We start from the raw sequence: 13124 nt of genomic DNA, 5'->3' as shown, positions 1-13124 counted from the left end.
GGACTCCTTCAGAGCAGTCCTTGACCAATGATTGCCAGCATGGCATAGAGGTTATAAATATCCCAGCTGCCTTATAACTTTCTTCCCCCACCGGGACAACTCTGAGCTGAGATTCCATTGTCTCCAGAGCCCCCTTGAGAAATGTAGCTGAAGTCTTCCACCATGGAACTTGACTTGAGATTGCACCCTTGATGATTTCTTCCCCTTCTCTGATCTATTCCTCCATTGTTAGTCATGAGATCACTTCATAATAAATGACCTCACAGCCATCACTACCATGGATCTGTTTCTGGGGGTGAACTGAGAAAGACGGCAAAATATGCAGATGATCCCTCTAAAATCTCACCTCTCTATAATCTGAACAAGCATTCTGGGGTCATTAAGTCTCCTGCTCCTTGCAGTGGGAAACTTGGTCCCATAGCAAAATGGAATGATCCACTTATATTGTCCTTATCTCTGAGCTGCTTACTCCTCTATAATTTAAAAAATTGCAGAGGTCAAGTTCTTGTGAGAGAGATGACCAGATTTTCCTCGCATAATATTCCTGAATGGACCCTCTTAATGAGGGAACTTTGAACTGAGGTCCACATAATTGTGGCTTCAACAGAAAGACAATACAATGGATTCAATGACTCTAATGTTGGCCTGAAGCCTGAAAAATCTTTGTCCTACATAACTCCGTTCTCCAAGTGGGAGGTCTTAGAAACACCAGGCCTTCAGAGGATGTCAGCCCAAGCCCCTCATTTTAAAGTCTTGGTTCCTCGGAATCAGATCTTTATGTTAAACATTTCTCAAAGTAGTTTTAAACTTTAATTACATACTCTACCAAAGCAAAGATCAAAATCTCTACAAAGGTTCTTTTTTATTTTTTATGATGAAGTATTTATTAGTATGTCTCTTTGGAAAAGATTTTCATACCCCAGGCCTGAAAAGAAATTCCATATAGAAATCATTCTCAAAATACTTTGTAAATACTTGAGAGTTTGTCTTTTTTTCCCTTACCTCATGCAATGACTTGTTAATGAGGAATAATTAAAATAGATTCTTATTAATAAGAACACACTGCATTTCAAAAATATTTTTAAAATGTAAAACCTACACACCAATGTTTATAATAGAGAAATCCAGATCCAAAATTTCATCTATAACAGAGTGTCTAGATATGTGGTGCATTTCAAATCAATCAATGTGGTAGTAACAAAAGATCTGCTTTATGCAATGCATCAGCCTAATTGAATGATATAATTATAGTCTGTTAATATCCATGAGGACTGAGTAGAATGTCATCACTCTTAAATGTACATGATGATGATAGTTTTTACATTTCTTTTCATCCTGGAATTTGAACACTGATTTCTCTAAATATTTGGGATCCAAGGGATTTGAAAGAGATTCCTCCAAAATGTTTCGAAGCGAATTTCATGAGCTGTTCCAATGCACCAAGCCAGGAGCTTCATCAGGTTAGGACTTCACTTTGGATGGCTTGCTGAGGGGAAATCCACCCCCAGTAAAACGAGGGCCAGTTGGCTTGGCCATTGAGAAGGTGTTATCCATGGATATTCTGTCCTTATTTCTGAAAGACAGGAGGGGAAAGTTAACTTCCTTAACATCCTTTTCCGCTTATAAGTTTGTTGTTCTCTAAATTCCTAGGGTGAGTTAGCCACTAAAAACTGCTTTGATTAAAGCTTCCAGTTTTAGACAAGGTGGTTGTTTAAACCTAATTAGTTGTTCATTGATAACACATAGAATTAGGGAAAGACACAATTAAATGTGCCCTCCTAATGTTGATCTAAATGTGGACATAAGACCTCATTATAACTCAATCACTATGGACTTGAGACTTCCGACTTGTAATCATCTTCCTGTTTTATAAAACATTTGTTTAGTTCCAAAGATCAGTCAGAAGAATCTTTCTCTTGGCTCAGTTATAATGACTAATTCATCATTTACCAACTTTTATACTCCAAAGTTTCAGTGGAAACTTATAAATATTTACCACACACACACAAGGTATCTTCATCAAACTTGGATATTCATAAAATACAAATTTTCCTGTAACTTTAGACAAGCAGCAGTTATTATTAGTAATAGTTTAAGTTACAAGAAGGACAAATAAGGTAGTACATTTGGCAATAGATAAAGGAAGTTCTATCCTAAAATCTACAATGTATCTCCTACATAGATCTCCTTTAAATACACACACATATACACAGGTATTCACACGTACATATACACACATTCACACACTCACACGTTCAGGTCTCCTGCAGAGGTAGCTTAAATTTACACAAATTCCCTATTGTGTATTTAGGGGTCTTATGGAAAACATCTCTGGGCTCTCTTTAAAAATAAAAATTAAGCTAATGACTAAGACCAAAACCAATTAGACTTGACAACTAGAAATGATTTACCTTAGGAGAGAGAATTCCACCTTTGGGGAAAGAATCTATCTAGTTCTGCAAACTCTAGACCAGCCTGGGCAAAGGGAACCAGAGGCAGGTGGGTGAGGGTGCAGGTCAGGATGGAAACATGATGAAAGGGTGTTTGAGAAAAATGAAAGAAGGCTTAGAGGTAAAAATGGCATGAGTTACTCTTTTATAAAGAGCAAGTGTAGGGAGAACATCCACAGAGATTATTCTAAATTATTCCATTTGGAAAGAACCTGTAGATGATTAGTTAATCAATCCAGTAGTCTCTTAGCAGGATTGATTTCATTATTATAAAAAAAAATCATCCTCCATAAGTAGGACAAAAGCTTTAGCCTTAAGTGGATCCAGTAAAGAGGATTCTTTCAAGTACTTGGCAACTTGCATCCCTGATGGCTGGAGGATGCAGGCAGCCCCCTTGTCTGGCCCTCTCTTGCCTTCAATTCAGTAATTTTCCCTCTCTGAAGGAACTTCTGCTAACCGCTGCTGGCTTGCTCTAAGTTGACTGATGGGATGAGGCCCACTGCCTTTGTAATGTATCTTTAGACCATCACATTGGCCCCCTTCAGCCTCCTGCCTTCCAGTCCACACCCTCTGGGCACCCCTGTTCTTGCCTCAGCATACTTTCCTTCAGCCCCGGAATCCTTTTGCCCTTCTCCTGTGAACTCCTCTCTCTGTCTACCTCCAGTATATGGATCCCCACCAAAATGGAACCACCAATGATGCCCTAACCAGGTCAGAATGGCTATAAGTAATGAGCATTTTAGGTAAAAGCAAGGATTCTATAACTGTGCTATCCAATAGAACTTTCTGTAATGATGGCAAAGCTCTCTATCTAGAGCCCAATGCTGCATCCACTACCTCCATGTGACTATTAAGTAGTTGAAATGTGACTAGTGCACCTCAAGCACTGAATTTTTTATTTGATTTAACCGTAATTCATTTTAATTCAAATATCCAGGAGTGGCCTAGGCCAGGTGGCATTGCAGTTCTAGTGGATACATCACTGGGAGGGACTAAACCAACAGAAGGGCATTTCTGTTGGCTCAACAGTGTTTCTGTGTCCAGAAAACTGTGTGGCGAGTGTATGGGAGGAGTCAATACAGTCAACAGACCAAACTCTAGGGCCAAGGTGGGGAAGTTAGTCAGCTCTGGAAAGATAACTACTTAGCTAAACTTACTCTTTTTTTAAGATTTTATTTATTTATTCATGAGAGACACACACAGAGAGGCAGAGACACCAGCAGAGGGAGAAGCAGGCTCCATGCAGGGAGCCTGACGCGACACTCGATCCGGGGACTCCAGGATCACACCCTGGGCAAGGCAGACGCTAAACTGCTGAGCCACCCAGGGATCCCCTAAACTGACTTTTTATTACTATATGAACTAGATTGCTGGTCTCCAAAATGGATGCATGTACTCTAAAAGATGAGTAAGATGACCTGTCAGGAAGTGCAAAAAAGATATTTAAGATTCTATTCCTATTTTGTCTTTCAAAAATTTAAAAAAAATTGTTTACTAAAAATCACTGAAAAAATGGCAATAGTATTTTGCTTGCAATTTCTACAAATTAAAATATATTGGAGATATAAAACTCTCCTAAAATAAAATTTTCAATTTAAAATTGAAAACAAATATATATATTTAATGTACATGCCCATACATGGGAGACTACAAGTTCAAAAGTGTTGTACTGATAAGAGTGTATGATCAAAACTCTCAAAGACCACTGAGCTGTGCATGTGGCCTACGTAGGAACTAGCCTTCAGCATGATCCTGGTGTCCTAACAGAAACCACAGTGTCTCCACCCAACATGCACTGATTCACACCATTAATACACTAGTTCTCCAGCTGTAGCATGTGTGGGGATCACCTGAGGAGTGACTGAACTGTAAATTCATCCAGAGCCCATGGAATGCAAACATCTGGAAATGGGGCCTGGGAGCCTGAATGTTTAACAAATCCCACCAGCTATTCTGAATCAGATAGTTGCCAGACCCACATGTTAAGACAGACCCAGTGAAATTAGCAGGATTTTATTCTACCAAGAAGCTGGCATCTAAATGTGGAATAGGGGGATATTCTGATTTACAAGCAGGGCAACTTTTTCCCAGCAAATCACTTTGCATCTAGTTACTGTAAATAGTTGTTTGCCACGAACAAATCACAGGCAGAGGCATCCCTTTCACCATGTCCTCACAATACCCACATGGATGAAATACCCAACTTGACTTAAGCACACGATGTGAGCCACTACAGAATTAACTAGGTGAGTTGGGTAATGCCATACAGCAAGCCAAGGTTCAAACCCAATGATTCATTCAGGCCTACTCTCTCACCCTAGCATTAGGCAAATGATGACAACCAAATGAAGAGACATCTACCCTTCCACCTGTAGGCATCCTGAAATGCAAAATGATAACCTCAAGTCAAATTATCATCTCCTAGAAGAATCAGAGCTCACGTCATGCCTCAGCAGATACTGAAATCAGTTACTAGACATAAAGACAGTTCAGAGACAGATCATCTAAAACATAGGTAAAAATTATCTGTGAGCAACTCATCATTACAGTGACACAGCTGCACTGCATTCTTGGAAAGAACAGCTTTACCAAACCTATACCCCTTAGCAAAAGTACCTGTGATTTTAAACATAGATGTGCTTTCATTCATACAAGCCTGATTGAGAACCTCATTTACAAACATTGTTATGGCATGTTCATCTCCAAACCATGAGAACAATGTGGGGGGAAAAAAATCACACTATCTTCTGCTCCATGTGAGGTCCACTGATGAGTAGAGAATAACAGATACTGGTTAGAGTCCTAAGGAGAGGCCTTAGTATCAGATGAGACATGCATCTTGCTCTGACGCAAACCAGTGGGGACCTGTAGAATGTCATTTGTTCACCCTGTGACTTCGTTTACCCCAGCAGATTCTTTGACTCTGTGCCTGTCTGCCGGTTTTTTTCTTATCTGCAGGAAATAGGCACAACTAAATTAAAAGAACATTTAGTTAATTCTTACCTCTGGATGTATTCTTTACGTTTCTGAGCTAGGTATTTCTTCTTTAAGTTCATCAGTTCATTGGTAAGCTTCTCGATCTCGTATTTGTATTCTTGGCTCTGTGATTCATACATATTCAACTCTGAAGACAAAACCTAAAGTGACAAAGAAAGCAGCATTAGCAGAAGATACACAGGGGCACCTGGGTGGTTCAGCTGGTTAAGTGTCTGCCTTTGGCTCAGGTCATGATCCCAGGATCCTGGGTCGAGCCCCACATCGGGCTCCCTGCTCAGCAGAGAGCCTGCTTCTCCCTCTCCCTCTGCTGCTCCCCCTGTTTGTATGCTCTCTCGTTGTGTCAAATAAATATATAAAATCTTTAAAAACCAAAAAAAGCAGAAGATATGCAGTGAGACAAGATCCTGCTGCCATTTACCTCAGTGAAGCTAGAGATGCAAACCCGTGCCCAAGTGTAAGAGCTAATCCAATCCCTTCTGCCAGTTGTCAGTTCCCAAGATCTGCATGGAGGTAAAAATCTGACTGAGGTCTGAAGACTCATAATCCAGTGGCAAACGTGGTGAAAAGAACTCTGCTTAAAAGAACTATTAGGGCTACATTCAACAGGCTCACACACGAATGATATAATGTGTTTCAGGTATATTGTGAGCAGAGACAGAAAAACTCCCAAGCATGCAGTATAAAATTGCTTTTAAAGCCTTTTTAGGGATCCCTGGGTGGCTCAGTTTAGCGCCTGCCTTTGGCCCAGGGAGTGATCCTGGAGTCCCTGGATGGAGTCCCACTTCGGGCTCCCTGCATGGAGCCTGCTTCTCCCTCTGCCTGTGTCTCTGCCTCTCTCTCTCTCTCTCTCTCTCTCTCTCTCTCTCTCTCTTCTCTCTCTCTGTCTTTCATGAATAAATAAAATCTTAAGTAAATAAATAAACAAACAAACAAATAAAGCCTTTTTAAAGAGCATTCAGGGAAGTCCTCACCAGGGAGAGTGATTCATTTGAAGATTATAGTAAAAATTATTCCAGAATCATCCTGCTGCCACCACCGCTAAGTAGGCATTCAGCTTACATGCTTTCCTAGGTTGCTGTTCTGCTAAATGTCTATCACCTCTTTATTGTGCTCTTTGGGACTCTTCACAGGTTCCTTCTTTCTCCCAGCATGGCAACATTCACCTCAGAGAAGCAGGGAGCTAAAGCACGTGTAATAGGAACCCTGATTTTCTGCCTCTTCCACTGTACTGTCCAATAAATGCTACTGGTCTCAGTTGAGCAAGAAGACTGGGAATTTACTCATCTGAACAGGATGTGTAAAGCATGCCCAAGCTAGGGGTGCACCCCACAGAAACCAAAGAGAAAGAAGAAAAGTTACCATTCTAAGAGGCACACAATAGACGAATTTGTTTTTCCTCTTGCTCACTATTTTAAAAATCTGCACAAAAGGGGGGTCTTTGTCTTTTGAGTGTTCATCTGCTTCTGCACTCTCTCCCTTAATGGCTGTGAAAACGATTCTGACCATGCTATCATGAGCTGAAGAATAGGACTTTCATGTTGGGAGAAAACCTGCCTTGATCATTAAAAAATTAGGAACAAAGACTCTGTTTCCAAACAATGAATATAGTGTTTCCTAAAAAAGCCCAGAAAATGAGGACAAACTAGCAGACAGGCTCAGGTCCACCACCTCTGAACCTCTTCCACCAGGAGTCACATTTCATCAGAGTGAAATTCTGAATTTCTTGAGTTAAGGGGTTAAAATACCAGAGGGCTCCTGTGAGCCATATAATGCAATCTAGCGCTGAGTGTAGCTCTCTGACAGCACTGTGAAGACAGACGTGTGCTTTTCTAATCTATACCCACTCCTGAGAAAATAAACTTTTATTTTGTTTAGAATATACAATTGTTTAAAAGGATAAAAATAATCAAAAGATTATGCCTCGTGCAAAACTCAAATTACATCTCAGGATACTCATATGCAATAAACACTGTGAGTGATAAGTTGAAAATTAATGTTCTAATTACACATTTGTTTCATCTGCCTTTTTAAAGTAGGAGGAGGTGATTTTACAATGTCCTATTTGTGAAAGGATTAGTACTATAGGGGGCATCTACATTACCTCAGGCAGAAAGGCAACATTATTACCCTCCTTGCAGCAGATAAGTGCCAGAACTCAGCTGGTGTGTGCTACATTCTGTGCATGCATGTGTGTGTATGTGTGTGTGCGTGTGTGTGTGTGTATAAGACTTCCCTGACATGCCAAGAATATTTAACCACTTGCTTAGGAGGTACAGCTCCAGATATGATGGGAACACACAGTTTTTGAGAAAACTTTTAAAAGGCACATGTAATAATAAAACATTCCATCTCCCCAGCTGAGGTTCCGAAGTCACTTAGAAGGGAATTTATGCTAACATAATTCTAAAATGATTTTACCTTCCTTTCATAGCGACTTACTTGAGAGATGGTCATGAAGGAAGGCCCTGGGGGCTAGGGACTAGCCTGTGCTTTCTGAACATTTATTGCAGGTGGAATGGAAGAGCAAAAACCTCCTTCGGCACAGTGTCCGCCTCAGTGGATGATGGTGTTGAAACATTTCCTCTGTTCTTTCCCACTGTCCAAGATCTCTCACTCATCTTGAGATCATCCCTACACACCCCATCTCCCAAACTTCCATTCTGTTGCCATCATCCTCTCTCGAACTTTTTCTCTATTTGCTGACTTCCCTCTTTCAGAAACAGAGAACCGTGGGGTCTATTAGTCTAGACACAGGGGAATAAGGCTGAGATGTGGTTGTTTCTCCTGGGACTGGAATTCTTAAAAAAAAAAAAAAAATTAAAGCCAACCTCTGTGGCATGCGGCATTTGGGAGACTGGCTCCTTGAACTGAGGCAGTGGACTCATCCAGCTCCCTGGTGTGAGGCTGTCCACCTGCCAGGAAAAGGCAGAGGTTTCCACTTACTTTCAGCTGCTTGGTCTTCTCCCGCAGCGTGTGGCGATAGATCTGCAGCTGCTCTGCAGCCTCGGGACCAGGCTGCCGGGCCAGGATGTGCTTTAGTTCCACATAGAGTTTCTCCTTTTCCTGGTGAAGAGCATAACCACAAGGGAGATAAACAGCCCCATCACAACATGGAAAGTGCCTGTACCAGCATATGGTCAAGAGAACTTGGGACCATCCTAAGGTACTCTGGAGTGCCACGCTGATTACAGTCACCATAGATTCTATAAAAGTGCCTCAAAACAACTCTGGCTAAAGGCTTAGGATGTGCCTGACATTTGAATACAAATAATAAGACAAATGAGAAAGGGAAAGTCTCTCTCTACCTCAACTTACAATCATGTGACTGAGAGACAGGGCAGCGATGGAAGGTTTGCACAAGTGTCGTGGCCAGTAAAGGTAGGGAGTAGGGGAATTTTCACAACGATGTCATTTGAATTGTTGCTTGAAGAATGAGTAGGAGTTTTCCCCAAGCAGAGAGAAGAAAGAAAAACTTTTTAGGCAAAGGTTCAGAGCCAGGACAGGGGAGAAGTGAGTCTAGTCCAGCACGTGCACTGGGCTGAAGGAGGGAGCAGTGGAGAGAAGAGGTTGGGCTCCTAGGTAGGTTTCAGGCTAGGGGTTTGGGAGGAAAGGATGAGGCATGCCTGGGAAATAGCTCCAGCAGTAAGGCAGACAACAGAGTAAGGGGACTGCTCAGGGCACCAGGATAAACAGAAGATGAAAACAGGTAGACCTAAGGCAACTAGGATTGAAAGGAGGTAGATATAATGACATTCCTGAGGTAGAATCAGTGGGATTTGGTGAAAGATCAGACAAGTGAGAAAAGAAGGAGCAGAGCCAAGAAGACTCCAAGGCTTCTAATATGGACACCTTGGGGGCTGGAAGGTGGTGGTAATGGATGCAGGATGTAGGAAAGAAGGAGTGTGGAGAGGGGGGAAGAAACTCTTCCCACATTCTCTTCTGATTATCAGTGGGGTCTGGATATGCTGAGCTTGAGGTGTTGTGGGCTATCGAGGAGTTGAACTGAAGTTAGAACTGGAGATTGGTCATGGCTAGAACCACAAGAGTGGCTCTATCAACCCCCAAAGAGGCTATCTCCCAGGACAACAAGATCTTTGGGAGAGTCAGCATATCAGGGGGAGGCAAAGAAGAATGACCCAAAGAAAAGGGGCAAGAGAGAGTAACTGAATGTCCCCCAGCCAGGAAATGGCAATGTTTAAAAAAAGAGGCATAGGGCGCCTGGGTGGCTCAGTTCATTAAGCATCTGCGCTCGGCTCAGGTCATGATCCCAGGATCCTGGGATTCAACCCTGCATTGGGTTCCCTGCTCAGCAAGGAATCTGCTTCTCCCTCTCCCTCTGCTCCTTCCCACCCTGCCTGTGCTCTCTCTCTTTCTGTCAAGTAAATAAAGAAAATCTTTAAAAATAAAAAAAGAACCAAAAAGGGAGGCATGATATGAGTGGTCAGTGATACCAGATGGGCAATGAGAAAAAACTGGAGAGGGGTTGAAAATGGCCTTGGGGAGGCCTATTAGGATGACACCATGACCTTAGAGAGTTTGCAATAACACTAAGGAAGCAAAAGTCACACAGCTGGAGAACAAATCAGGAGTAGGAAGTAAAGAAAGTTAGTCTTTTAAGAAATATGACACAGGAAGAACAGAGATCTAGAAGTAGTGTGAGAGAATAGGTAAAAAAAACTAAGATGTGCACATTTGTAGAACTACAAGAAAGGGCTTTCTAGGAACCCAGAGCAAATCATAATTTTGTAGTTGAATTTAACCAACAAACAATATAGAATTCCCATTTGTACCCTAAAGTTTAATTGCTTGTAAGGTGTTTTCAGATTCTTGAACTAAAAAAACTACATACAAAGGAAGATTTATTTCTTAGGCATCTCAGTTCTGCATTCCCATTTCTCTAAACTGCAATAATTTGAGCAAACATTGATAAAGACTAGTCTGTCTACTCATTTGTCTCTGTACATATTTATTTCCTTAAGGTAATTATGTTAGAGAAAAAAATATAAGTAAAAGCCCTCTCTCAATAAGTGACACATCCAAGCAAATGGAAACTAATTTTTACCTGGAGCTATGTATTCTTAGCACTGTCATCAAATAATCTGTTTTTGACAGAGGACATGAGAGTCAGTAAAAAAATAAAATAAAATAAAAAATCGGTAGAAGAAAATTCATTAACTACTCATTGTTACCATTTGTTTTAGATTTTCCTTCCCCCTGGCTGAATTATAGAAATTTTATCACAAATAGCATGACTCTACTTTCAGAAGAATGCATGCAACTTAAGAATTAGTTGGATAGAACAAGATTCTGGAGAAACATGTATCCAAAAATAATACTCACCATTTAAGAAATAATTCCAGAAATGACAAGGAAATCCAAAAGCCCGTGCAAAAGAAAACTTGAACAAATAGAATTACAAAGTGGTGATTTTCCTTTGTTGTACAACACCTCCCGTCACACCTTATAATATAATCTTCCCAGTAAATGGATGTAGCAAGCAATGGGAAAGATGTCAGGAGGTGAGTTTATTTTCTATAGCCACTTAATGCCTGCTCTGTTGGAGAAATAACATTTCTGACAAGGCTTCAAGATTCAATTTGGAGAAGGTAATAAATACGTGGAGAAGCCCATGAAACTGTTTTGTCCGTTTCTTTCAGCTCCCCTTCCTCTATACCAGAACACAGGTGGGCTTGAAAAGTAAAGAACCCCACGAAGACGAGGAGGAAGCAATCTGGTTTGGGATATAATAATGTCTTAAACTGAAAAGATCGTCTTACTCCAAGAACCTTCGAATGTTTCCCAGGCGTAACACTTTTCAACCACTCTTGGCAGGAAGGAAAGAGACACAGAGGAGAGAGGCTAGAAGAAGCAAATATTGCTACCTCGTCTCATAAGTGAGAATCCCAAGGTCAATAGGAATGAATGGTGTATCCAAAAGCCCAAAGTGTGACAAGTCAAAAACCCAGTCATGATATACTCGGGAATCACTTTTCCCATGCAATGCCTCCTCTGGGGCTTGAAATATTATAACCCTGAAAGAATCTGGAGGAAATCGTGCTACCTAATTCCTAAAGGCTACACGATACTATCAGAAGGATGGAGACAGAAGATGAAATTGTTTGGGCAGCCAGAGGAGAGCACATAGAGATAAGAGCATGACTCAGCTCCTGGCACCCAGGGCCTAGACCAGTTGAGTGGGCTCCACCACGCCCTCTAACAGGACGTGCAATCTTCATGTACAGGGTGAATGAGGCCACCATGTAGCGTGTCTTCCCCTATCTCTGCTTCCCAGTTTTTTCCCAAGGCCATAAAAGGAATTGAAATGGATTTATTCTAAAAAATAACTGAGCGACTGAACAGTGAGGACTCATAAGTGTGGAGAAAAGTGAAGAAGCTTAGTGAATTACCATTAAAACTGTTGCAGCACTCAAAGTCAAAAAGTTCTAAGTTACATCATCCAGGCCAAGTGATGCATGTGTGTTGGCGGTGGGTGGAGAGAATACCAAATGAATACCAAGACAGTGGAAACGAGGAGAGCAGAGGGGAAAGGAGTGGGGGACAGCGGCTGAAATGCATTACCAGGCTTCAGTGTGCACGAATTTTGGTCTGTGTTTACAACAGAAAACCTAACTGATAAAACCAAAGTGAAGACAGGTCAGCATTAACATTCTAGCTGTGTGTATCATACAGATTTGTATTTTGGGAGAGCGTTCTGGTAATTTAGATAAATATGGAGTGTTTGATGGATTGAAGGTCTTAAGTACGATTGTTTTCCAATTTATTTCTCTCCTAACCCTCTACAAGGGCCAACCAAGCTCTTCAAACATTGTGCAATGGTGTGTATAATAACCCCATTTAGAGACAAAGCGTGCAGTTCTATTATAAAGAGAATCTATCTTATGCAACAGAGAGACTCATTAGGCTGTCCGATGTATATTGTCTCCATAAGCCAGCAGTGGCAGAACCAGCTGCCTTGTAATACATATCCTGTCCTTCTTCGTTAAGCTGCACTCATTTCTTTTTAAACCAAGTCAATTAATTTGTCACTGGGTTAGAAGCACCATATGTCAATGAAACATCATAAGAAAATCATAAATAGTTTATTATTTCCCCACCAACAAAAAAAATGCATCTTCAGGTTGGCATTTCTTTATTTATTCAGAGTGTGTTCACAACGCACATCAATATTACTTCGTAGCATGCCTTACTCTCTAAATTATTTTGTGAACAGCTATACTGGAAAAAAGCTAGACTCTCAACATCAGGAGACTAGCTCTCACTTTGGCTGAGCACGACTTGCAAGCATAAAACATATTATGTCCATCCTCGAAATGATGCTCCCTTGCTAGGCATCCCATCCTCTCAGTTGGACAGACTGTCAGACATGGTTATGGATTCTTTTGCTGCAAGAGTCTCTGCCAAGTTATGCTGGATAACAGCATGGATCATTATTAACATTGGCTGAGCATAGTGGTAAGAAATTAATTGCAGTATTAGCCTCAAATAATGCTGTCATTACATGGTGACAGTCTGTAACCCCAGATTGGAAACTCCAAACACGAAGTCACTCAGACTTCAGGTGTTTGTATTTTATCTGACAATAAATTAAAAGCCTACATTCTGAACAGTCTATGCAAATAGGAGTCAGTGCTATTCTGGGTACAATTCAGAGGAAGA

General features: G+C 41.1%; 1 protein-coding gene and 1 long non-coding RNA gene across 2 annotated transcripts in view; one reads left to right on the top strand and one right to left on the bottom strand.

The window, feature by feature from the left end:
- The window catches only part of LOC112672294 (uncharacterized), a 34460-nt gene extending 27375 nt beyond the window's left edge, over positions 1 to 7085 (top strand). The window contains exon 4 of the long non-coding RNA XR_003144151.3: positions 6578 to 7085. This is a non-coding gene — a long non-coding RNA (uncharacterized LOC112672294). The remainder of the gene's footprint in view (positions 1 to 6577) is intronic.
- The window catches only part of CFAP58 (cilia and flagella associated protein 58), a 99177-nt gene continuing 86889 nt past the window's right edge, over positions 837 to 13124 (bottom strand). The window contains exons 16-18 of the mRNA XM_025467138.3: positions 8391 to 8510; positions 5454 to 5587; positions 837 to 1573 (exon numbers count right to left, since the gene is read on the bottom strand). Of these exons, the coding sequence (XP_025322923.1) occupies positions 1462 to 1573; positions 5454 to 5587; positions 8391 to 8510 (366 nt within the window). The 3' untranslated portion in view covers positions 837 to 1461. The remainder of the gene's footprint in view (positions 1574 to 5453; positions 5588 to 8390; positions 8511 to 13124) is intronic.

This window comes from Canis lupus, chromosome 28, assembly GCF_003254725.2.
Source record: "Canis lupus dingo isolate Sandy chromosome 28, ASM325472v2, whole genome shotgun sequence".
Lineage (NCBI taxonomy): Eukaryota > Metazoa > Chordata > Mammalia > Carnivora > Canidae > Canis > Canis lupus.
The sequence above is the reverse complement of the archived record's forward strand: the minus strand, read 5'-3'. Positions and strand labels throughout refer to the sequence as shown.